The sequence below is a fragment of the Puma concolor genome, chromosome A1, assembly GCF_028749965.1.
Source record: "Puma concolor isolate L17-30 chromosome A1, mPumCon1.1.hap2, whole genome shotgun sequence".
Classification (NCBI taxonomy): Eukaryota; Metazoa; Chordata; class Mammalia; order Carnivora; family Felidae; genus Puma; species Puma concolor.
In genome coordinates, this window is record NC_141667.1 from 143,385,878 (window position 1) to 143,411,049 (window position 25,172).

At 35.3% G+C, this 25,172-nt stretch overlaps 1 protein-coding gene across 6 annotated transcripts in view; it reads right to left on the reverse strand.

The window, feature by feature from the left end:
* Window positions 1-25,172, reverse strand: part of DMXL1 (Dmx like 1) — a 134,954-nt gene that overhangs the window by 103,655 nt on the left and 6,127 nt on the right. For all 6 annotated transcript variants that reach the window (XM_086705712.1, XM_086705710.1, XM_025924858.2 and 3 more), the window contains exons 2-5: window positions 13,026-13,151; window positions 10,026-10,097; window positions 6,863-6,941; window positions 1,114-1,246 (exon numbers count right to left, since the gene is read on the reverse strand). In XM_086705712.1, the coding sequence (XP_086561838.1) occupies window positions 1,114-1,246; window positions 6,863-6,941; window positions 10,026-10,097; window positions 13,026-13,151 (410 nt within the window). The remainder of the gene's footprint in view (window positions 1-1,113; window positions 1,247-6,862; window positions 6,942-10,025; window positions 10,098-13,025; window positions 13,152-25,172) is intronic.

Sequence of the window (25,172 nt, forward strand, 5' to 3'; positions counted from 1 at the left end):
GTTCTGGTATTATACCTAGAAAGTCTTTCCCTCATCTAAAGCAGCATTTATCCTGCAACAGTGACAGAACATAAATAACAAATGTTAAATTTCCTAGTAGCCACATTTTAAAAAGTAGTAAGAAACAGGTGAAATTATTTTATTTAATATATTAAAACTACTATCATTTCAACATGTAATCAATAAAAAAAATTAACTGGATATTTTACATTTTTTTCCTTTGTGCTAAGTTCTTGAAATCCAGCGTGTATTTTATACTTACAGCACAGTCAATTCAGACTAGCCACATTTCGAGTGCTCAAAAGTGGTATATCACTAGCTGCTACCATAATGGACACTGTAATTCTAAAATAAAAAAATTCTCCTGTATTTTCTTCTAGTATTTAGTTCATTGTGTAGAAATTCAAGGTTTCCCTCTTTTGACACTTATTGTGGTGTGAGGCATGAAACATACTCTAATTTCATTTTCTTCTCCACAGAGTTATCAAGTTTACGCACTGATATAAAATGTCACCTAATATACTGAATCTCCATGTGTAATTGGGCCTAATTCTGGACCCTAATCTGTTCCTACATCAACAACAAACTGCTAGACCAGCTCTAGCTTTAGAATTCATTTTTCTATGCTATCTTCACTATTTTACTTCTTACAGAATTTTCGATTTTCCCATATTTAACCTGTTAAAACAAGTTTAGAACTATGCTCAAAAGTAGAAATTCCAATGGGATTTTGACAAGGATTATATTCAATACATAAAGCAACTTGGGAAAAACATACTTCTTCACAACAGGAAAACTTCCAGTCAAAAGCATGGAAAGCGTCTCTGTCTCCTTTGGTAGAATTTAGCAAGTTTCTATTTAATGATCATCATACAGGCTTAACACATTTTCTATGTTTCTCCATAGGTGTTTTATTCAATAATTTAAAAAAAAAAACTGGATCTATAGATTCACTATGGGAAATAGTGAATCCTCTGTATTTATGAAAAGACCTGTTGCAGAATAAAAAATCAATACTTTTAATGTTGTGTAGTTTCACAGAAACTAAAATGCATTTGTAACAAAACCCACATGAACAGATTTATCACTTTAATCCCCTAATTAATTGCTTACTTGCAATGCCAAATGCATCTCCAGTCCCCCAAATTAAGATCTGTTTTATCTGGATTTTCATCTTCAGTTGGCTTCTCCAAGTTAGCATTGGACCACAGTTGCAAACAGCTAGAACCAGTTAAAAGACGATTGCCTAAAAATATATACACATTATTCACCATTTATTATTTAGGTATTTAATTAATGAGTTAAGTTACATGGTTAAGAGTCTCATATAATACTATAAAAACAACTCAACTTCTAAAAAAGTTAAATAACCAAAACATTTGCGGGGAGAGGGAGTGAGGGTGTATTTTAATTCTGTTGAAGCAGTTTGGGGAAAATAGGGAAGAGATCATGTAATCTTTCATTTCAAAAACATTTAATGAGCATCTTCTTTGTACCAGGCACTGTGCTAGCCACTGATGGGGAACACAATGACAAATGAAAACTGTCCCTTTTCAAGACGATTTCATATTCTGGTAGAGACATTCTGTGAAGAGAGGCATGAATTCATGCAAGTTCAAATATATTCCCAAGAATGATTTATAATCTGGTTTATGGTTAAAGAATAAGGTGCACAGAAGACTTGGAAAAAATTCTGGTCAGAGACCAAAGCATTTTTGAAGTTTATAAGGCATCTGGTTACAATTAGTTACAAGTAGTTGGGAGTGTTAAGTGTGGAGAGGTTACATAAGTGGATCTGTATTTTAGAAGAAGGGGTCTAAGTAGGATGGGCAGATATCAACAGATGGACTTGAAGAGGCCTCGTAAACCTTGTAAACCTCCCTGCACTGAGACAATATGCAGAAGTTATATGTAAAGTATGTACATTTTTCTAGAAAGATAATCCTTAATTTTCACCACACTTTCAAAGGCTCCAGTACACAAAGGTAAAGATTCTTTAAAAAAAAAAAAAAAAAAAAAAGTCTAGAGATGGATGAGATTAGAGAAAACACACAGGGAAACCTGGTTAATTGACGATAATAATACACAGAGGAAATCATGAGGATCTGAATCAAATACTAAACTAAGAAGCAAGGATTTGAAAGCCATTTCAAAAGCAGAATTTTCAAGGCTTGACATCAACTAAAAAAACAGGAGATACAAAAGGTTTCAAGGAAAAATCCCAACTTGGGAAGTTGAGCAGAAGACTGCTGTCATCCAAACAAAGAACACAGAGGAAGAGACACAACTGTGATCGAAAAGTTGAAAATAAATAAGGAATTCACTTTAGCAAATAAGGACTATGGATTTGTGTCTCCCCATAAAGATCACTCTATTTCAAGGAAAGTGGGTTTGTGACAAAATAGACTGTTGACCAGAAATCCCTATGTCTACATCCAAAGTAAGTCACTTAATTAGTCATGTGAATTTAATCTTGGGCAAACTCTGAGCCTCAATTTTCTTCTCATCTATAAAATCAGAAGTGTGTACAGATCGGCTGTAATGGTATCGTATGTATAACTGTGAGGCACAGGCTAGTATCGTACATATAACCGTGATGCACAGGCTAGCAGGCTTAGCAGAAGCTCAATGAAGAGCAGCAACAGGGTGGAAGGTCTCACAAACAGCTTAGAAAGCACCAATGAGGAATTTCATTTAAATTTAGTTATTATTAGCACTGCTAGGAATTTACCCAAGGGATACAGGAGTACTGATGCATAGGGGCACTTGTACCCCAATGTTTATAGCTGCACTCTCAACAATAGCCAAATTATGGAAAGAGCCTAAATGTCCATCAACTGATGAATGGATAAAGAATTTGTGGTTTATATACACAATGGAGTACTACAGGGCAATGAGAAAGAACGAAATATGGCCCTTTGTAGCAACGTGGATGGAACTGGAGAGTGTGATGCTAAGTGAAATAAGCCATACAGAGAAAGACAGATACCATATGTTTTCACTCTTATGTGGATCCTGAGAAACTTAACAGGAGTCCATGGGGGAGGGGAGGGGAAGGAAAAAAAAAAAAAAAAAGAGGTTAGAGTGGGAGAGAGCCAAAGCATAAGAGACTCTTAAAAACTGAGAACAAACTGAGGGTTGATGGGGGGCGGGAGGGAGGGGAGGGTGGGTGATGGGTATTGAGGAGGGCACCTTTTGGGATGAGCACTGGGTGTTGTACGGAAACCAATTTGACAATAAATTTCATATATTGAAAAAAAAGAAAAAAAATTTAGTTATTATTCCACCGCTTAGTTCACCAATGGACACCAGTTTTTTTTTTAATTTATAACTAAAAAATAACACTGTATTAATTTCAGGTGTACAGTATAATGAATGACCTGATATTTGCATATACTGCAAAATGGTCACCAGAGTAAATCGAGCCTACATCCATCACCATACATTGGTTACAATTTCTTTCTTGTGATGCAAGAACTTTTAAAATCTACTCTCTTAGCAACTTTCAAATATACAATATGGTAGTGTTAACTAAGGTCACCATGCTGTACATTACATCCCCAGGACTTATTTATTTTATAACTCCAAGCTTGCACCTTGTGACCACCTTCACACATTGTAACCACCCCTCACTCCAGCCTCTGGCAACCGCCAATCCCCTTATTTATGTATGAGTTTGGTTTTTACAAGTTTTCTTAAACATAAACTGAAGTTGAAATTAAGGTAGTATAAGAGACTCTTAAAAACTGAGAACAAACTGAGGGTTGATGGGGGGTGGGAGGAGGGGAGGGTAGGTGATGGGTACTGAAGAGGGCATCTTTTGGGATGAGCACTGGGTGTTGTATGGAAACCAATTTGACAATAAATTTCATATATTAAAAAAAAAAGAAATTAAGGTATCCCATGAAGGATTAAGAAATTAATATAAAATACAAAATAATTAATCCCAGTTATGGAATGATACAAAGATAGCTAATGTATAATACAGTATATTGCTTTGAACACAAAGGGTGGAGGTATGAATATTATAGTAGGAAAAAGGCAAAAAAAAAAATCTTAAACAGAAAATCTCATGATTTAAGCTGGATGCAATAGTGGATCTGGAGAAAACACAAAAGCACTATAGTCAGTTTAGTAATGGCATCTGAAAAAATTTCTTTATATCCCAATACCTAGCAAATAGTAAGTAAATACTGATCAGAACAAAAATGCTAACATTTCACTTAAAATATTTACAATCTGTTTACAAATAAAGTTCACTTGCAAAAATAAACTAATTGTTCCCAATTATTTATTACAATAACCCGTTTCTCAACCAAACCATTAAATTTTAAACTTTTCAATTGTAAAAAGAAAAATAATTCAATCACAATTAAAGAGATAATGGTCATGAGCTGTTGTCAAGTCACTATTAGGTATGCTAGGAAAATAAGTAACTGTCTTTTATTTTCCTTTATTTTTTAGAGAGACAGAGAGAGAGCAGGCGAGAGGGTCAGGAAGAGGAAGAGAGAGAGAGAGAGAGAGAGAGAGAGAGAGAGAGAGAGAGAGAGGATCTTAAGCAGGCTCCACACTCAACATGGAGCCCCATCTCATGACTGCCCAGCCCCGATCATGACCTGAGCCAAAATCAAGAGTTGAACCGACTGAGCCACCCAGGTGCCCCAAGTAATTATCTTTTAATACTACTCTCTAATGCTGATTTTAGAGCAATTTAATATTAATACTATCCTCTGAAGCATTAGTATTGATAAACCAATGGTACAGAATATCCAAGCAACTATTAATGTTATTACTAAAGAAGTATCACTCAAGGGGCGCCTGGGTGGCTCAGTTGGTTAAGTGACCAACTTTGGCTCACGTCATGATCTCACAGTTGGTGAGTTCAAGCCTCGCGTTGAGCTCTGTGCTGACAGCTCAAAGCCTGGAGCCTACCTCAGATTCTGTGTCTCCCCTCTCTCTACCCCTCCCCTGCTCACGCTCTTTATCTGTCAATAATAAATAAAAACGTTAAAAAAACTTTAAAAAAAAATCACTCAATTGTTAAATGTTTTTATTGAAGTTAGTAGTCTGACACCTCAAGTAGCTAGTTTACCTGCTAACAATATTTTTAGAGGGCTCTTATACACCAAGTACTTTCAGATACACTGCTATACCTTATCATTAAAAAACTACCTTGTGAAATAGGTTATTACCTTCATTTCTAAGTGAGTTAACCATTCTTCATCTGTTAAGTACTTTTTTTCATGATAACAAAACTTACAGTCAAATATGTGAACATTTATTGAAAACCTAATATATGATGGGCCCCTAAAGATAAAAACATACTAAATAAAATAGTCTCAGCTCTATCTAACCAAAAATTTAAACCATGTAAACAAATAATTATAAAAGACTGTAGGGCTATAAGAGAGTAACCATATAGTGTATCATTCAAATAGGAACTTTTGTTAGAGTAGAAGGTGACACTATTATCATATGAGAACAACAGGCATTAACTGGGACATAAGTCTCACTATAGTAACAATCGAGTTATACGCCAAGTGCTGTACTAAATGAAATGTCAAATTTGAACCCAGGTCTGATCTCTCTCCACTGTATGTATAACATATACACATAGATTACCAGCTAGTAAGCATCAATCCTCTAACCTTATAAGAAAAAACATTTTAAAACAATGATTTTAAAAAAGTATCTCAAAGATAATCTCTTATCTCCTAATTTCCAAAGTTTTCTAATAAACATTTTTTCTCAGCCATTTCAACTACTATATTAAAATGTAAACTATCTTATCTCTAAACTGATGATTTTTTAGTTCTGTTTCAAAAAGAACTTCTTTCTTATATTCTAGAAACGTCTATCTTTTGGATATTGCTACATGATATGCAAGCATGTCAAATTCCACATGTCCAAACAAAATGTATGTTCCACTATCTGTAACTCCTACATATCACTGTTCTTCTGGGCACAGATATTCTCAAAAGAATCTAAAATCCAACTGCCAAGTAATATCAATTCTACCACCAGTGCATTTCAGATCTATGTATTCCTTGCATTAGTCATTCAACATCAATTAAGTACCAATTACATTAAAGACAGTGAAATAAATTCTTATTTCTCATTCAGACTACTGTGAATCCATACTTTGCAAAGGTAACTATAAATATATTTATCCCCCTCTTCCTCCAGACTCTGACTCTTCTAACTTACTGCTACCAGATAAATCTGGTAAAACCATAAATCTTAGCTTGTCTTGAGGCACTTCAAAAACCTGTAACAGTTTTTTGGACAGTCAAAAAGAATTAAATTCAAATACCTTCGCATGACTTTAAAGACCTTCCACAATATGTTGCAATCTCATCTCCTTATCACCAGACTTACTCCAGCTTCAAAGTCCTAATAACAGAATGTATCTAATGCTTTCTTTTTCTGGGCAATGGACTGATAAAAACTGCTTTGGGATTTTTTTTTTTTTTTTTTTTTTTTTAATGCAGAAGTAGGTAAGTGATACATACACACATGACCTCTTCTTAGAATTCCCTTCTTTTTTCATCTATCCCCACTCTCAAAGCTAAAAATCTACCTCCTGACCGGTCAAAAAGCTCCTCTTCAATCAAACTTTGATTCTCCAGACAGAATTAATGTCTCCTTCCCAAATCAACAGGTATTCCTACCATAAGTAGACACTATTACAGTATTTGTGTTTATTTCAGTATAAGCTCTAAAAGAACATAATGTTTTACTTATTTTTTACTCCACACAATCTCACACAGAGCAGAATTGAAATACATGAAAGTAATAAAGGAAACAGCCCAAACAAGTGATACTGTTATTTCATTTCAGTTAATCCTGCTTGTGTTCTTACCTGCAGGATCCCAAGTTATGTTGTGTGCTATTGATTCCAGAAAAAATTGGCCACTTTTCTGCCATTGACTATATAATTCCTAAAATTAAAAAAGAAGTCATTTAGCCAACTATTATGGGCAGCATTTTTCTGTCAAATATATACATTCATTTATTATTATCACTTATTATTCATAGTAACACATGAAGTCATTTTCTTTGAGGTACAATCGACCATGCAGTCATTTTGAAGGAGAAGAAAATGTTCAATTCAGTCAAGAATAAGAAATATGCAATGGAAGAGAAGAGTGAGAGAATGAATACCCATTCATGGAGGTCCAAAAAAGTTTGTCTTCAGCATAAACAACCAATAACTATATGACATGTTGGAGAACATTCTCTTTAACCTCACACTTTCAAAATTACAATGTTTATCGTATTATTATAATAGTTACAAAGGTTTAACTTTAAATTTGTCTGTGTCTGTGCTATCTGAGGCTTCCTTCTCTTTTAATTGTTTCATCCTCACCTGAGATCATAAGGTATGTGTGAAAATTCAGAGTAAGAAATGAAACACTTCCATTATATTACATAATTTGTGACATTATCATTTCTGAAAGCAATACTTTTCAAACTTTTTTACCTGTAGGTCACTAAGAAATGTATGTTGCAATAGGGCCAAAACACAAACAGACATAAATGCAATCTAAGTTTACCCCCTTACTACATGTGATGCACGGTAACATCTTCTATTTTACCTCATTTTCTTTTAAATTCAGGCTATGGCCTACTAAGTTGATTTCACTAACCTCAAAAAGATTGAGACCCACAAATAATCTTTTAATGTAGTGGTTTTCATACTTTAGTACAATAACCTGAGATGTTTACTTAAAATTCAGATTTCTGAGATGCACATCCAAAGGTTTGGGCTAAAAAAATCCAAAATGAGGAATCTGTACTTTAAATCAATGCCCCAGGTGATTCTGATACAGGTGGTCTGCAGAATATGCTTTTATGAAACACTGCCTCGCAGGAATGGCTTTTGATCATAGTGCACGTCAGAACCCTCTCTAGAACCAGACACAGAAGTGCCTAGGCACAACGCCACACCTACAGATTTAGAAATCCCGAGGGCAGGATGGATACATGGACCAGCTAGTGATTCTGAAGTTGTCTTCCCATGAAGAACCACCACCTTAAAAGAATATTCCAGAATGCACAAAGAAAAGGAAATAGTACCTTTTTTATGAGGATCTACAGATTCTCTTAGACTATACCCAGGAATTACAGATTCTATGTACCTTCCAAAGTCCATTTTTCTATTTGATCCAGTTTTTCCCTTACACATCAAGGTTTTTTGTTTGTTTGTTTTTGTTGTTGTTGTTGTTTTTTACCCTTTCTGCAGTCAGGGTTGCCTACCAATAAACCAACTTCTTCTTACTGACTTTTTAACAATATATTAAACAATTATAACCAGTACATGACAAAGTGGGCAAAAACTAAAATTCCTGATTCTACCCTTACTGATAAAGCTATTTTAACATAACTGATTTTTTTAAAGTCAGTTATTTCATTCAATAAATATTTATGGAATATTACTTGAAATATATCATCCCGAGCAGAGCAATCCCTTTTTTTTTTTACTACTTTCAATTACTAATTCACAGGTTATTAGGGCTTCTAATATTGGATTCATTTGGTAACACAACACAAATATAAATCAGGGGAGAACTGTGGATTCTCCTTCCGGGAAGTTTTAAAGTGAGTATCAGTTAACCTAAAGAAAATATTTTTCATTAACACAAAGTACGGAAAAGAAAGTCCACACGTAGGAATCAATACAGCTAGTTTTACTTAGTTCTGCGGCTCAGCAGCTGTTTCACTGGTTAACTAACTTATTTTCTTTGGGCCTCTGTTGTCTTACTTATAAAAAAGAAATAACAGCTGTCATACTAAGTCAGAGGGAATTTGTAAGATACTAAGGAGGTAAGTGAAAATGAAATGAAAAATACTCAAAGATATATAAAGGTATGTCTATTATTAAAACACCTCAATTCTTTTTTTTTTTTTTAATTTTTTTTTCAACGTTTATTTATTTTTGGGACAGAGAGAGACAGAGCATGAACGGGGGAGGGGCAGAGAGAGAGGGAGACACAGAATCGGAAACAGGCTCCAGGCTCTGAGCCATCAGCCCAGAGCCTGACGCGGGGCTCGAACTCACGGACCGCGAGATCGTGACCTGGCTGAAGTCGGACGCTTAACGGACTGCGCCACCCAGGCGCCCCAAAACACCTCAATTCTTTACATTTAACATACTTCTGCACAGTTTCTGACATCATGTCATCATTACAATATTCCCACAAAGAATGAATCGCTATTAGCCAATTTCAGAATTGATCAAAGAGCCTCGTAAGACTGACTTGCTTAGGATCAAATGGCTAGAAAGCAGCAGAGAAAGCAAGCAAGCAGTGCTCTTAAGACCATACTTTGGTGATCCTCTTTCATAGGACTTAAATCACCAGTTTAATCTTCAGTGGAAATGGGTAAAATAAGCTGGTCTATTGTATCTAGGGCATTCAAGCACCCAAGAAATTTACTACATAACCTTTGTACTTATGAAATATTGTTTTAACCAGCTTTCAGAACTATTTCTGAATACAGTTTCTCTATAAAGAAAAACATTTACTGACCTGTTAACAGTTATATTACACGAACATAGTAAGTGCAAAAAAATAAGCCCTGGAGATATGTTAAGACTCTGCAATTAAAACATGTAACTTTAAGAACAAAATACACAAGAAACAGCAGAGAAACTATATAAAAGTAGATAATAAAAACCAAAAACAAAACAGTCACCCCACCTACATAATGGTGCTTGCCATTAGCAATAAATGAAGTGCCAAACTTAAAGTTGTTGACACTTGAAATATTTATTATAAAAGAAAAACATCAGAAGAAAAAAAGTATTTTCAGGCAATTCATCAACACAATTTAGTTTAATTCTACTTCAATCCAAGATTTAAAACATATTTTAAATATGGAAGTGGCATTTAACATGTATCTACAATTATGGTATAATTTATACTGATTTATTTGATGATCACTCTGATTCTACACCCTTAAAAAACAGTCTTTGAATACTCAAGACATTTCAATTCCTAAAAGAAAAATGATAAATTACTGACCAAATTTTTCTTTTGCTTCGGTAGGTTAACTGGTTCAAACACAGAGATAACATTTCCATAGGATGCTGCAATCTTTTAAAAAGAAAAATAAAGAAAACTTATGGATATGTTAACTTACTTATGAATCAAAAGAGCAAAAGAAATTAGTAATATAACTTAAAATAAGCCCCCCACCAACACAATTTCATTCATCAATACTTGAAATGTCAGTTTTAAGAGACCACCATACCCAAATCAGAATTCTAGTACTGTCACTTACCAACTGGGTAACTAGCAAGTTAATCTCTTTGCATCTTAGTATCTCTATCTATTTATCTATATTTATAATATGCATAATACTATCTTCCTAATGGAATTAGTTGGAGGATTAAAACAATGGCTATAAAATATCCAGCATATAATTATCTTATAAGATGCATGGTAAATATTAATTCTCTTCCTCATAGAAAAAAAAAATGTACTTATGTATTCCTTGTCAGGTGGAAATCAGACTTAAAACTCAATTTCTAGGTTATCTCTTTAAAGTTCAAAATTCTGTCACTGTATGTGTATGTAGCCTTTTAAAAATAAAACTTAGATCTATTCCTTTGTGAACTCTCCAAGAAATGCATTTTTTCAATACTCTATTTTATTTGGTATCTTTATAATTTACTCTTTTAGTCAATGGCTCTATTTTATTTTATTTTATTTTATTTTATTTTTCAACGTTTATTTATTTTTGGGACAGAGAGAGACAGAGCATGAACGGGGGAGGGGCAGAGAGAGAGAGGGAGACACAGAATCGGAAACAGGCTCCAGGCTCTGAGCCATCAGCCCAGAGCCTGACGCGGGGCTCAAACTCACGGACCGCGAGATCGTGACCTGGCTGAAGTCAGACGCTTAACCAACTGCGCCACCCAGGCGCCCCAATGGCTCTATTTTATAAGGTGGCTACTGTTAAAGCTTGAGTGAGCCACAAATGAAGAACACTGAAGTATCAGAAATGAGATTGATAGATACAAAGAATGAATGAGAGACAAAGATAAGAACATATAATCAATCTAGAGAAGAGGGGAGTAAGTAATGAGCATGTAATATCCAATGGAAAAAGACTTTCAATGGCTCTTTTTAAGTGTTCTGCAAGGTTCACAGGATACAGAAATCATCTGCAATCAGTCAGTCTGCAAGGACGTATTTAGTTTGAGCTTTTAAGTATGGGTAGGGTTTCAAAGAGAAAGGAATGTTCAGTGTAGAAGCAGGGTATAACACAAATATGAACACAAGTATAAACATTAGAAGAGACAATGTATGCTTGGAGATGACTACTAGCCCAGATGGAACAGAGTGTCCCTTATAACAGAATAAAGGACACACATCCAAAAAGGTACATCCAATCCAGGTTGTACAGGGCCTCAGGCCAAGGTGAACGATTTGAACTTTCCCAAGGTACTGGGAAGCTAAGAATGTTCTAAGCAAATGAGTCAGATAAATGCAGATGAATAGTCTCATGAAAATTAATCTGCTAGTACTACAGAGGAAAACAAAACAGTAATGCTAAAATACTAGATGTCTACAGTATTAAGCAGCATTTCCTTCTTAAAGGCAAACAAATCTCCAAGTTTCATAACCTGCAAATTTTCTTCCTGATATCATAAGGAGTCTTTTAATTGTACTAAGATCTGTGACACAAAGGAAATTTGCCCTTTATGAAAATGACTATAAAACCAAATAACCAGTTTAACCTGGACTGTCATGTAATATAGGATCTCATGAAAATATAAATCATATGTGAAGTTATTAAAATGAGATTTCCAACATTAACTAGGTCTGAGTCCAGATGGTTTAATCAAATTTTTACACAATAATGAAGATTATAGAACTACAAAGCTGGAGATCAAACAAACATGAAGAGGGGGAAGTCTCAAGGATTTTCAACATTCCATAATAAAGATCATTTTCGTAATGTAGTAAGAATGAAAGTAGTGAACAAAAGAAAGATAGGTGAGAAACACTTGTAACTACAAAGGTAAGGGACCTAGGAATAACAAAGAAGACCAGTCAAAGAAACAGGTAAAGATTTCAAGAGCCAAAACATATTCTACCATAAGTAACTCTAAACTATGTCCTAAGAGGTAACTTTTCAGACAGGCAGGTTCATCAGAAATGCTTACATTAAAAAAAAAAAAAAAAAAAGATTGGGTCCATTTGATTCCTCACGCAAAATGTTCTGGTGGAATCATATAGGCAAATAACATTTTAAATATCTAGCAAAAAAATTAAATAAATTTGCACAGTTTAGCCCAGTCTAGTTACAAGTATACCTAGGCTTGGCCACCTATGCCTACATGGTGCTATATTAAGCTATACACTACTGCCTACTAGCTAGGACTCTACCAATTCTGCTACTATGTAGAACCATATTTCACCTGATACAGAATCATAACCTGTTTCTTTTGTTGTTCTTCTTCTTCTTGTTTCAAGGTCACTTTTTACTTTTCACATGCAAATAGAAGCCCAAACAAAATTTTTCATTTTTCTTACAGACTTGGAATAAATTGATGAAAAACTACAGACTTTAGAAGAGTTGATATCCATTTTAGTATAAAGTTTATCCAGAAGTTACAAGGAGATACCTGCACAATGAAGAATGACTCTAACATATGATTTCTCCTCAGTAGTTTATGTGTAAACAGACTGAAGGTTTATTGTCATTCCTTTACCTTAATCCAATCAATTTTTAAATAAGTAACCTTTAGAACTGTTCTATGGGTAATGTTCACAGAAAAGATTATGCTATAACTTGAAATTATGTAAGAACAGAATTCTTGACAGTCTCCAAGACACATCAGAGAGAAACAAGAATTTTGTTCTCTACTATGCATCTTAGAGAGTCAAAGAAAATTGTAGCTACATTGTCCCTGAAACAAAGAAAGCTTCACATTCAATAGGAAATACATACTTTGGAGATTATCTTGACAAAAACCATATTCAAAACAAATCTCACATTATAAGATTACAAACCTTGCCTTGTTGCATTGAGCAGTCTACACATCCTACTTGAATATTTCCATGTTTAGCTCCTGGGATTATTTGCAACCTTTCAAAATCACTTCCCAGTATAACAATGTCACATCCAGATGCATAAGCCTAAAAAAAAAAGAAAGAAAGAGAGAAAGAAAGAAAGAAAAAGAATAAACTTGTGAAGAAAGTATATATCACATACAATACTGGCATTAATATTATGTTTTAACAGAGTGATTTTAAACATCCTGTTTTTTTTTTTTAATCTGTATAATTCAAGAATATTTCCTTTACCTCTGATATTCAGTCCCATCAGCAAATTCAGCCAGTCCTGTCTGCAAAATGTTCACTTCCTTCATCACTAATGAATGGTACTGCTCTGGTCTAAACTATTATCATCTACCTCTTGCACTACTATTTTTTTTTAAGTTTATTTAATTTGAGAGTGGGCACACTCATGCATGAGTGAGAGAGGGAGACAGAGAATCTCTCATGAGACAGAGAAGGAGACAGAGAATCTCAAATAGGATCTGTGCTGTCAGCACAGAACCCCACCCAGGGTTCGAACCCATGAACTGTGAGATCATGACCTGAGCAGAAATCAAGAGTCAGATGCTCAAATGACTGAGCCACTCAGGAACCCCCCCCCATACTACTATTAATAGACTGTTTCCATTCTTGCTTCCCTCTAATTCCTTTCCACACACAGTCATCTTTTTTTTTTTTTTTAAGTAGGCTCTAGACCCAATGTGGAGCTCAAACTCATGACTCCAAGATCAACAGTTGCACGTTCTATCAAGTGAGTGAGCTGAGCTCCCCTAAGAGTCATCTCTTAAAAATCTTTATTAAAGCAAGTAATTTGCCCTGCTTAAAAACCCTTTCAATAGTCTATCCATTGGACATGGAATAAATCAACTCCTTACCATGGTTCAATGCCCTAAATTATTATCCTAACTCTCCAAACCCATCTCAAGCTACTGTTTCCTTCCCTCTTTTGGCTCCCATCCCTACATTGCCCTTCCTTCTGTTCCAGGGGCATACCAATCTTTTTCCACCTCAGTGTGTTTTATCCACCTCTCTCCTGCCTGATCTTTGTCTAGCTAGCTTTTTTTCAATATTCGGGTCTCCGTTCCCTCTGTCTCTGATTACTTTCCATCCCACCACTATTTATTCTTCTTCATAGCACCTATCATAATTTTTAAGTATCTTGCTTATTATCCACTTCAATTGCTGCAAGTTAAGTTTCAAGACAAAAAGAGAGCATACAAGCATATCTTATTCTCTGCTCTATCCTCCAATTCTAACTAACAGGATTTCTTTATAAACACCTATGGAATAAATGAAGTATCTAACGTCAAAAAACAGCCACCACAGCCAAACAAATAAACAGGTATCATTCAAGGCTTGCTGGCAAGCATTTTATACCTCTTTTCGGTTTTTACAATTAGCACAACTCTTCCAACCAGAACTGATTTTGCATCCTTTCTTTAACTTCTTAAATCACAGGAGTTTCTCCTGTTACAAAGTATGTGGCTGTCTTCCTAGAATTTACCTATATAAGCCAGCATGAAGTATAACACTAACAATAAAACATTTATCACAAACTGTTTCCCATCCAAAAATAAGTTCACAGTATTGGCAATTATTTACTTTCTCATCACTTTTGCACCTGCACATTTACCTTACTTAATGTAAAAAATATTATACTTAATATATACTTCATGACCTTAATTCCTATCAAAGCCACAATGTTTCTGTACCTGCCAGCAAAAAGTATTTGAAAAGAAATTTGAGAGAACATACCAATAAATATGCTCACATTACAGATAAGAAAATGAGGCCTTAATAGGCTGACATAACTTCTAAGTGGCAGAATGGGCTTCAGAATCCTGATCGCTTTTGATTCTTGACCTAGCGCTATTTCCCTGGCACCATTAGGACTTCCCTAGTTATTGTGCTTGCCCGAATTTTCCTAGAAGAAATTAGTGACAATCAAGTATGGTTCCACTAGTATCACACAGGGGAAAATCTTGGCTCAGTGAACAAACAAAAAAAAATCTCATGATGGTCTGTAAAACGATATAAACATCCACTATCAGAACATGAGACTTGTCACAAGACTATTAGCAAGAAAAATTTCCAAAAACTAATTTAAGAAAAATTTTCATTTGTAACACACTAAATATCTTAATATTTTAGAAAATGATTTTCCCCTCATTATTAAATTTTGATAAAGTACTGATTGTCACTGTATCCCAAAACATTGTGTCAAATTCTGAATGTTTACAATTTAGATTTCCCTACTTGTTAACAAAATTTTTTTAGTTTCCATTAACTGGAATGAACATGTATGTTTTCTTTCTTTCTTTCTTTCTTTCTTTCTTTCTTTCTTTCTTTCTTTCTTTCTTTTTTCTTTCTTCAATATATGAAGTTTATTGTCAAATTGGTTTCCATACAACACCCAGTGCTCATCCCAACAGGTGCCCTCCTCAATGCCCATCACCCCCTTTCCCCTCCCACCCACCCCCCCATCAACCCTCAGTTTATTCTGAGTTTTTAAGAGTCTCCTATGCTTTGGCTCCCTCCCTTTATTTTTTTCCCCTTCCCCTCCCCCATGGTCTTCTGTTAAGTTTCTCAGGATCCACATTAAGAGTGAAAATATATGGTGTCTGTCTTTCTCTGTATGACTTATTTCACTTAGCATAACACTCTCCAGTTCCATCCATGTTGCTACAAAGGGCTATATTTCACTCTTTCTCATTGCCACGAAGTACTCCATTGTGTATATAAACCACAATTTCTGTAACCATTCATCAGTTGACGAACATTTTTTTGTAATTTTTTAATGTTTATTTATTTTTGATGGAGAGAGAGACAGAGTGTGAGTGGGTAGCGGCAGAGAGAGACACACACAGAATCCGAAGCAGGATCCAGGCTCTGAGCTGTCAGCACAGAGCCCGATGCGGGGCTCAAACTCACAAACCCCGAGATTATGACCTGAGTCGAAGCCGGATGCTCAACCGACTAAGCCACCCAGGCGCCCCCATCAGTTGATGGACATTTATGCTCTTTCCATAATTTGGCTATTGTTGAAAGTGCTGCTGTCAACATTGGGGTACAAGTGCCCCTATGCATCAGCACTCCTGTATCCCTTGGGTAAATCCCTAGTAGTGCTATTGCTGGGTCACAGGAAGATCTATTTTTAATTTTTTGAGGAACCTCCACACTGTTTTCCAGAGGGGCTGCACCAGTCTGCATTCCCACCAACAGTGCAAGAGGGTTCCCATTTCTCCACGTGCTCGCCAGCATCTATATAGTCTCCTGATTTGTTCATTTTAGCCGCTCTGGCTGGAGTGAGGTGATGTCTGTGTGGTTTTGATTTGTATTTCCCTGATGAGGAGTGACGTGGAGCATGTTTTCATGTGCCTGTTGGCCATCCAGATGTCTTCTTTAGAGAAATGTCTATTCATGTCTTCTGTTCATTTCTTCACTGGATTATTTGTTTTTCGGGTGTGGAGTTTGGTAAGTTCTTTATAGATTTTGGATACTAGCCCTTTGTCCAATATATCATTTGCAAATATTTTTTCCCAATCCGTTGGTTGCCTTTTAGTTTTGTTGATTGTTTCCTTTGCAGTGCAGAAGCTTTTTATCTTCACGAGGTCCCAATAGTTCATTTTTGCTTTTAATTCTCTTGCCTTTGGAGATGTGTCAAGTAAGAAATTGCTGCAGCTGAGGTCAGAGGTTTTTTTCCTGCTTTCTCCTCTAGGGTTTTGATGGTTTCCTGTCTCACAATCAGATCCTTTATCCATTTTGAGTTGGTTACAAAATTACTGTCTAATGTAAGTATTAAACATCTGCAGAGTTGAGAAACGCATAGTTATCCCAGAAATAAACACTTAGAACTCTAGATAGGAAAATGCCAATTTTTAATACAATTAACCCTTGATCATTCAAAGATTAACCCAGTTCTGAATTACCCTTGTCCTTTTGCTGCTCCTGTATTACACTATTATTGCCTGTCATTTGACTTTCCTTTAGTGACAGTAGAACATACAAAAGCTTTCTCTCTCTCGTTTTGGTAAACTTCGAATCAATTGAAAATGACTGATCTTATCTGGAATATCTCTCTTTCAGTCCCCACTTTCTTCTCTTAGAGTTATAACTAATGCATGGCAATAAACTACTATATGAGAAAAAAAAGATTATAATCATCTGCAGTCTTCACTAGTCGACTACTATGCTTGGTGCTTATGATTAAGATTTTCTGGTATTCTTGACTACAGAACTTATTTTTCAGTTTATCTGCATTACTAAATATAGAATGCATTAAAGACTCAAACCTTATTTGCATTATGTTCCGTTTCTCAATCATTTTCAAGAATCTGTAAATGTCTCTCCTTAAAAAGTCTCCTGTGCATAGGAGACTAGTTAAATAAATATTGCACATACCCACAATGGAGTATAATACAGCTGTAAAAATAATTAGGAAGCTATCTATGAACTGAAATGCAGTGATTTCTTGGGGACATTTTTAAGTGAAAAAAAGCAAAGTACAAAAGGATGTGTTATTCGGGCAAGGAACAAGGAAAATAAGAAAACACACATGGAGTTCTTAACAGAAGTTCCCATGACCTCCTTCCCCTTGGATTTGATATGTGCTAAAACAAAACTCAGAGAAATACTTACTTACATTTACCAATTTATTAAAAGATATGATAAGGGATACAGAAGAACAACTTAGATAAAGAAATGTATAGGGGCGCCTGGGTGGCGCAGTCGGTTAAGCGTCCGACTTCAGCCAGGTCACGATCTCGCGGTCCGTGAGTTCGAGCCCCGCATCAGACTCTGGGCTGATGGCTCAGAGCCTGGAGCCTGTTTCCGATTCTGTGTCTTCCTCTCTCTCTGCCCCTCCCCTGTACATGCTCTGTCTCTCTCTGTCCCAAAAATAAATAAACGTTGAAAAAAAAAATTTAAAAAAAAAAAAAAGAAGAAATGTATAGAGCAGGATCTGGGAGGAGGTTCCAAGTACAGGAGCTTCTGTCCCCATGGAGCTAGGGGAGCATCACCCTCCTGGTACATGGATATGTTCACCAACCTGGAAGCTCCCCGAGTGCCATACTGTTGGGATTTCACAGAAGCTTCCTTGCACAGGCTTGTCAATTATTAACTCCATTTCTAATCCCTCTCTAGTCTCTGGAGAATAGAAGGTGGGGCTGAAAATTACAAGCTTCTAAATCTGGCTTAATCTTTCTGCTGACCATCCCACAAGCCATCCAGGACCCTACCTAGAGTTGCCTCATTACAACAAAAGATGCTCCTGGTTCCCTTATACCTTAGGAATTTATAAGGGTTTCAGGAGCTGTGGTAGGTCCCAGCGTAAAGAACCAAGTAAGTATTAGGGGGTGCCTGCCTGGCTTAGTCAATAGAGCATGTGACTCTTGATCTCGGAATTGTAAGTTTGAACCCCACATTGGGTAAAGAGACTACTTAAAAAAAAAATTGGGCATGTTGGGTGGCTCAGTTCCTGAAGCATCCAACTCTTGATTTCAGCTCAGGTCATGATCTTACAGTTCATGAGATCAAGCCCTGTGTCAGGCTCTGTGCTGACATGGAGGAGCCTGCTTGGGATTCTCTCTCTCCCCTCCCCCTCACTCCCCAACCCCATGCAGCACGCAGCACCTGGACACACAATCTCTCTCAAAATTAAATACACATTAAAAAAAATATTAAAAAACTGTTAAATTAAAAAAAACAAATATTAGAACAAGTGATGCTCATAATGTTTATATCACTTAGGAATTTAGAAGAGTTTCAGGAGCTCTGTGCCAGAAACAAGGGAGACAGACCAATATATGTTATCTTCTATTATCTCACAGGCAGGGTGGGGAGAAGTATGAACAAATGTTGAATGCTTTTTGTAGGTTGTTTTGTAACTGTAGTGGTATGGACAATGCAATTCTGAAACTATTTTAAATGTATTACAGAACTGAGCAAATTAGCTGAGGATCTCATGATATAAGGAAGAACAAAGATATAAAATAAGGAAAGATGCAACAGAGTCAAGTAAGGTTGTACTGGAATTGGAAATATTGGTATAAAAATTATGCTTTCCAAAATATACATATTTCCCTTCACATATGTATATATATTTGTATATGTGTATGTATGTGCATGCCATATGCATATACATGTGTATCATGTGCTGGTACTGTCCACTGAAAAGGACAAGAAGCATAAACATCCCAGTAGCAATGAGATCACCTAGCACCTTGATCTTGGTCTCTAATAGCATTCTCTACTAAAAGAAACCAGGGCTCCTTGAAGAAATAGCTAATTACACATCACTGGGGCAGGGTAGCTACAATGAGGGCAAAGAATACCCTCTTAACACCAGAAAGAAGGTGCTTTAAAAAAAAAAAAAAAAAAAAAAGGACCAGGCAAGAATCATCATCAGCAGATATTCAACCTAGGAATAGGGACTCAACCTAGGATATTTGAACGGTCTTAAAACTCTCTCACACATTGCTTATTAGGTGCAAGAGGAAGGAAAAAAAAAAAAAAGAAATTTGTTGTATGGGGGAGAAACTGGGCAACACCTTCAAGAGTCATCAAAATTAACATCACTAATGATAGATATCACATACACCTAGAGAAGAACACAACATCATCTATGCAGAATTTTGGCCAAGAATGCATAACCTCACTATAATCAAGAAGAAACATCAGAAAATGCAAAATGAGTAAAGGTTTGTTTTTTAAAAGTGGGAAGAACATACTCTACTCTTCAAATGTCAATGTCAAAATGAATTTAAAAAAAAAGAAATGATGCTAAAGAGACATGGTAATTAAATGTAATCCCATGGTCCGAATCTTGTACTAGAAAAGATAAATGCTGTATAGAATGCTGTCATATCAACTAACAGAACTGGAATACAGCTAATACATTAGCTAAAAGTTTATCAATATACATTTATGAAATAGATTACTGTTATTATATAACAGAATACTCGTCTTACCATGAAATCAAAGTATTTGATTGTAAAAAATTATGACATATGTAACTTATTTCAAAGGGTTCAGGACAAAAAATTATGTAGGCATACACATATCCAAGGAGCACAAATGATAAAGAAAATGGGAATCAAATACTACCAATAGTCAAATCTAAGTAAAGAGAGTATGGGTGCTCCTTGTATTATTTTTATTTCATTACTTTTTCTAGGTATGAAGTTATTTCTAAATAGTTACTTTCCATGTAGTGATGAAAACATCTAAAACTTAATTATTTTCAAAAATTTAAAACAAAAAAGGCTGTGACTTTTTTATGCTTTCTTTTATTTTTCACTTTCTATAGTGTTTTGGGCCTATTTTTTTCTCTTTGGCACTATACCGCAAGGCCAATTCAAGTGTTTTTCACTGTCAACAGATTTAATCCCTACAACAAATACTGTGAAGTACTCACTATAATCACCCCATTTTACTCATAAGCAAATTCAAGCTTAAACAGACTGAGTAATTGCCTTGAGTGTTAGAGCCAGTAGGAGGCACAACTGAGACTGAAACCAAGTTACAACTACTGGGAAAGGACATGCTCTTACCTGCTGTGTTAGGCTGCCACACGATGTCTTATAAACAAACAATGGCAATGAATTTAATAATTTTTCTCTAATTTCTTCCCATAATTAAAAACGTCTTATTTGGATTGTGAAGCAACCAGCACTCCCATAACTGTTGATACGAATATAAATTAAAATGGTACAACTCAAGATGCTTTCATGGCTCAGTCAGTGGGTCGAGTGTCCAATTCTTGATTTCGGCTGAGGTCATGATCTCACGGGTCGAGACTGACCTCCTGTGCCATCAGTGCAGACCCTGCTTGGGATTTTCTCTCTCCCTCTCTCTTGCCCTTCCCTGGTGCTCAAAATAAATAAATAAACATTTTTAAAAAATAAAAAAAATGGTACAACTACTTTGGAAAACTAAACACATGCCTAATCAATAATCAGCAATTCTACTCCTAAGTTTATACGCAATAGAAAGTGTCCATATTACACTAAAATACATGAATAAGAACATTCAAAGCTATTCATAAACACTCTGAGGTAGAACCAACTCAAGCATCCATCAACAACAGAACATATAAATAAACTGTAGTATAATCATATAATGGAATACTAGAAAGCAATTGTTCTCAAACTCCCTGGTCTCAGGAATTCTTTGACCTCTTAAGAAAACACTGAGGGGCACCTGGGTGGCTCAGCTGGTTAAGCGTCCAACTTCGGCTCAGGTCATGGTGTCGTCGTTCATGAGTTCAAGCCCCATGTCCAGCTCTGTGCTGACAGCTCAGAGCCTGGAGCCTGCTTCGGTTTCTGTGTCTCCCTCTCTCTCTGCCCCTCCCCGCTCAAGCTCTGTCTCTCTCAAAAATAAACATTAAAAAAAAAAAAGAAAATATTGACGTTAACCATCCTCCCTTTTCTCTCCTCAAGGGCTTTAGTTTGTACATTATCACTATCAATACTTTCTCTTTTAGAAATTAAAACTGAGAAAACATTATACACCAATTGAATCAGTTATGAAAAACTTCCAACAACTAAAAGTCCAGGATCAGATGGCTTCACTAGTGAATTCTACCAAACACTTGACAATTAATGCCAATCCTTGTCAAGCTCTTCCAAAAAACTAAACATTTACAAACTCATTGTGTAGAGCCAGCATTCTGCCGTTAGAACTCTAGACAAGATGGGGAGCCTGGGTGGCTCAATCAGTTAAGCATCTCTCTCTTGGTTTGGGATCAGGTGATGATCTCATGGTTTGTGATATCAAGCCCCACAATGGGCTTTGCACTGACAGCATAATGCCTGCTTGGGATTCTATGTCTCCCTCTCTCACTGCTCCTCCCCAGCTGAAAGGCACACACTCACTCTCTGTCTCAAAATAAACAAACATTAAGGGTGGAAAAAAAGTCTAGACAAGGGCACTACAGGAAAATTACACACCAATATGCTTGATTAACACAAATGTAAAAATCCTAAACAAAATACTTGCAAACCAATTTTAACAGGACATTAAAAAGATTATATACCATGATCAAGTGGGATTCAAGGACAGTTCAATAAAGGCCATACATGACAAGCCTACAATATAAACACCACATTCAATGGTGACAAGCTGAGGCAAGCTTTTTTATAATTCTCTAAGATTAGGAAAAAAGGCAAGGATGCCTACTCTCACCACTCACATTAAAAACAGTACTAAAAGTCCTTGCCAGAGCAATTAGGTGTGAAAAAAACAATAAAAAGCATCCAAATCAGGAAGAAACACATCAAAATGACTCTGTTTACACTTAACAAGATATCATATATTGAAATCTCTAAAGGCACTACCAAAAGAAAAAAACATTAGAAGTAGTAAATGAATTCAGCAAAGCTGTAGGATACAAAATCAATACACAAAAAATCAGTTGTGTTTCTATATATTAACAATGACCTATTTAAAAAGGAAATTAAGAAAACTGACAATAGCATCAAAAAGAGTAAAATACTTAACAACAAATTTTAAAAAGGTGAAAGATACACTGAAAACTGTAAAACACTGATTAAAGAAACTGAAGATGACACACACAAAAAAGGAAAAATATTTTGTGTGCTTAGAATGGAAGACTATTGTTAAAATGTCCATAGTACTCAAAGCAATCTACAGATTCAGTGCAATCCCTATCAAAATACCAACGGCATTGTTCACAGGAAAAAAAAAAATCCCAAAATTCATATGAAGCCACAAAATACCCCAAATAGCCAAAGCAATCTTGAGCAAGAACTAAGCCCGAGCCATCACACTTCCTGATTTCAGACTATATTACAAAGCTATAGTAATCAAAACAGTATGATGCTGGCATAAAGACAGACACATAGACAAAAGGCCAACTAATTAGCCAACTAATCTTCAACAAAGGCACCAAGAATGCATAATGGAGATAGTCTTTTCAAAAAATGGTAATGAGAAACTGCACATGCACATGCAAAAGAATAAAACTGTACCCTTATACACAAAAATCAACTCAAAATGGATCACAGACTTGAATGTAAGACCTGAAACCATAAAATTCCTAAAGGAAAACATAGAGGAAAAACTCCTTGACATTGGTCTTAGTGATGACTTTTTTGTTATGACACCAACAGCACAAGCAGCAAAAGAAATAATAAGGTGGGGGGGGGACTACATCAAACTAAAAAGCTTCTGCACAGCAAAAGAAACCGTTCACAAAATGAAAAAGCAACCTACAGAATGGGAGAAAATTTTGCAAACCACCTCTGATAAGGAGTTAATACCCAAAACATACAAAGAACTCATATAAATCAGTAAGAAAACAGTCTGATTAAAAACTGGGTAGAAAACTTGAATAGACATTTTTCAAAAAAAGACATTGAAGTGGCTAATAGGTACATGAAAAAAAGTTTTTCATCACTAATCATGAGGGAAATATACAGCAAAACCACAATGAGATAGTGCTTCACACCTATTAGAATGGCTATCATCAAAAAGACAAGAGACACCAAGTGTTGGTGAAGATGCAGACCAAAGAAAATTCTTGTGCACTCTTGTTGGGAATGTAAACTAATATAGATACTATGGAAAACAGTATGAAGTTTTCTAAAAAAGTTAAAAATAGAAGTACCATGTGACTTAGCAAAGTAACTTCTGGGTATATATCCAAAGATGATGAAATGACTATCTCAATGAAATACCTACACTCCCATATTTACTGCAGTATTCTTCACAATAGCCAAGATATGGCAACAACCTAAGTGTCCAACATATACACATCCATCAACATATACATGTCCATCATATACATATATCATATGTATATGATATATATACACAATGGAATAGTGTTCAGCCATTAAAATAAAAGAAAATCCTGACATTTGTGACAACCTTGACAGCATAATATTAAGTGAAATAAATCAAACAGAGAAAGACAAATGTGATATACATGTATTCCATACACGGAATCTAAAAACATTATACTAATAAAAACAGAGACTAGAAAGGTGGTTGCCAGGGTCTGAGGGCTGAGGGAGATGGGAGATGCTGGTCAAAGGGTACCAACTTTCAACTGTTAGATGAATAAGTTCCAGGGATCTAATGTACAGCATGGTGACTAGAGTTAACAATATAGCATTATGTCCTTGAAAGTTGCTGTGAGAATAAAGCTTTAATGTTCTCACCGTAACAACAACAAAATGGTCATTATGTAAGGGACATATTAACTAGCCTTACTGTGATAAACATTTCACGATATATACTTGTATCAAATCATCACACTGTATACCTTAAACTTACATGATGATGTATGTCAATTATATCTCAATAAAGCTGGGGAAAAAAAGAGATGAATATGTACAGGTAACCCAAACAAGGTATCATCCAAAAATCACTTAGAAGAGACATATCTTCTTATGGATAGTTCTAATGGACTATTCCAATGAATTTAAATAAAAATTTAAAAAATAAAATTAATTCAATCTCTAGAGTATATACAACATGGTGAGGTAATAAGCATGGAATTACACCAGGCTCCCTCCCCCACCAAAATCAGGGAAAGCAGGTTTAAAGTGGGCTAAGTACGTACCACTAAATTCTTAAAGTAATCAATCAACCTGGTTTAAATAAAAACCAAAGGAGTAATATAATACATAGTATTCCTAAACAAAAATTTAGAAGTAGTTTGAAAGATTTGGCTAAAATAAATTATTCTCAAAACCCATTTGAAGGTGCCCTGACTATATTGTGTAAGGTTATCAAAACAATAAGAACAGCACTGATTTATCAACTAAACTGTAATACAATTTGGTCTTTAAGATTAATATGCATATATTACAACTGATACATGAGCTGCTTCTATCAAGAGATCTGTAATCAGAAAAATCTATTACTATCCAATGATAATTAACAAATGAAAATTCTTTTCGATAATACATAAATAACAGGTTTACTAACTTTGAGACTAAACAAGATGCACAGGAAGAACTGAGTTCATATATGTGCCATCAAGCATAGAATCATCATTTTTAACTTTATTTTTTTTTTTTTAATTTAAAAAAAAATTTTTTTTTCTACGTTTTTATTTATTTTTGGGACAGA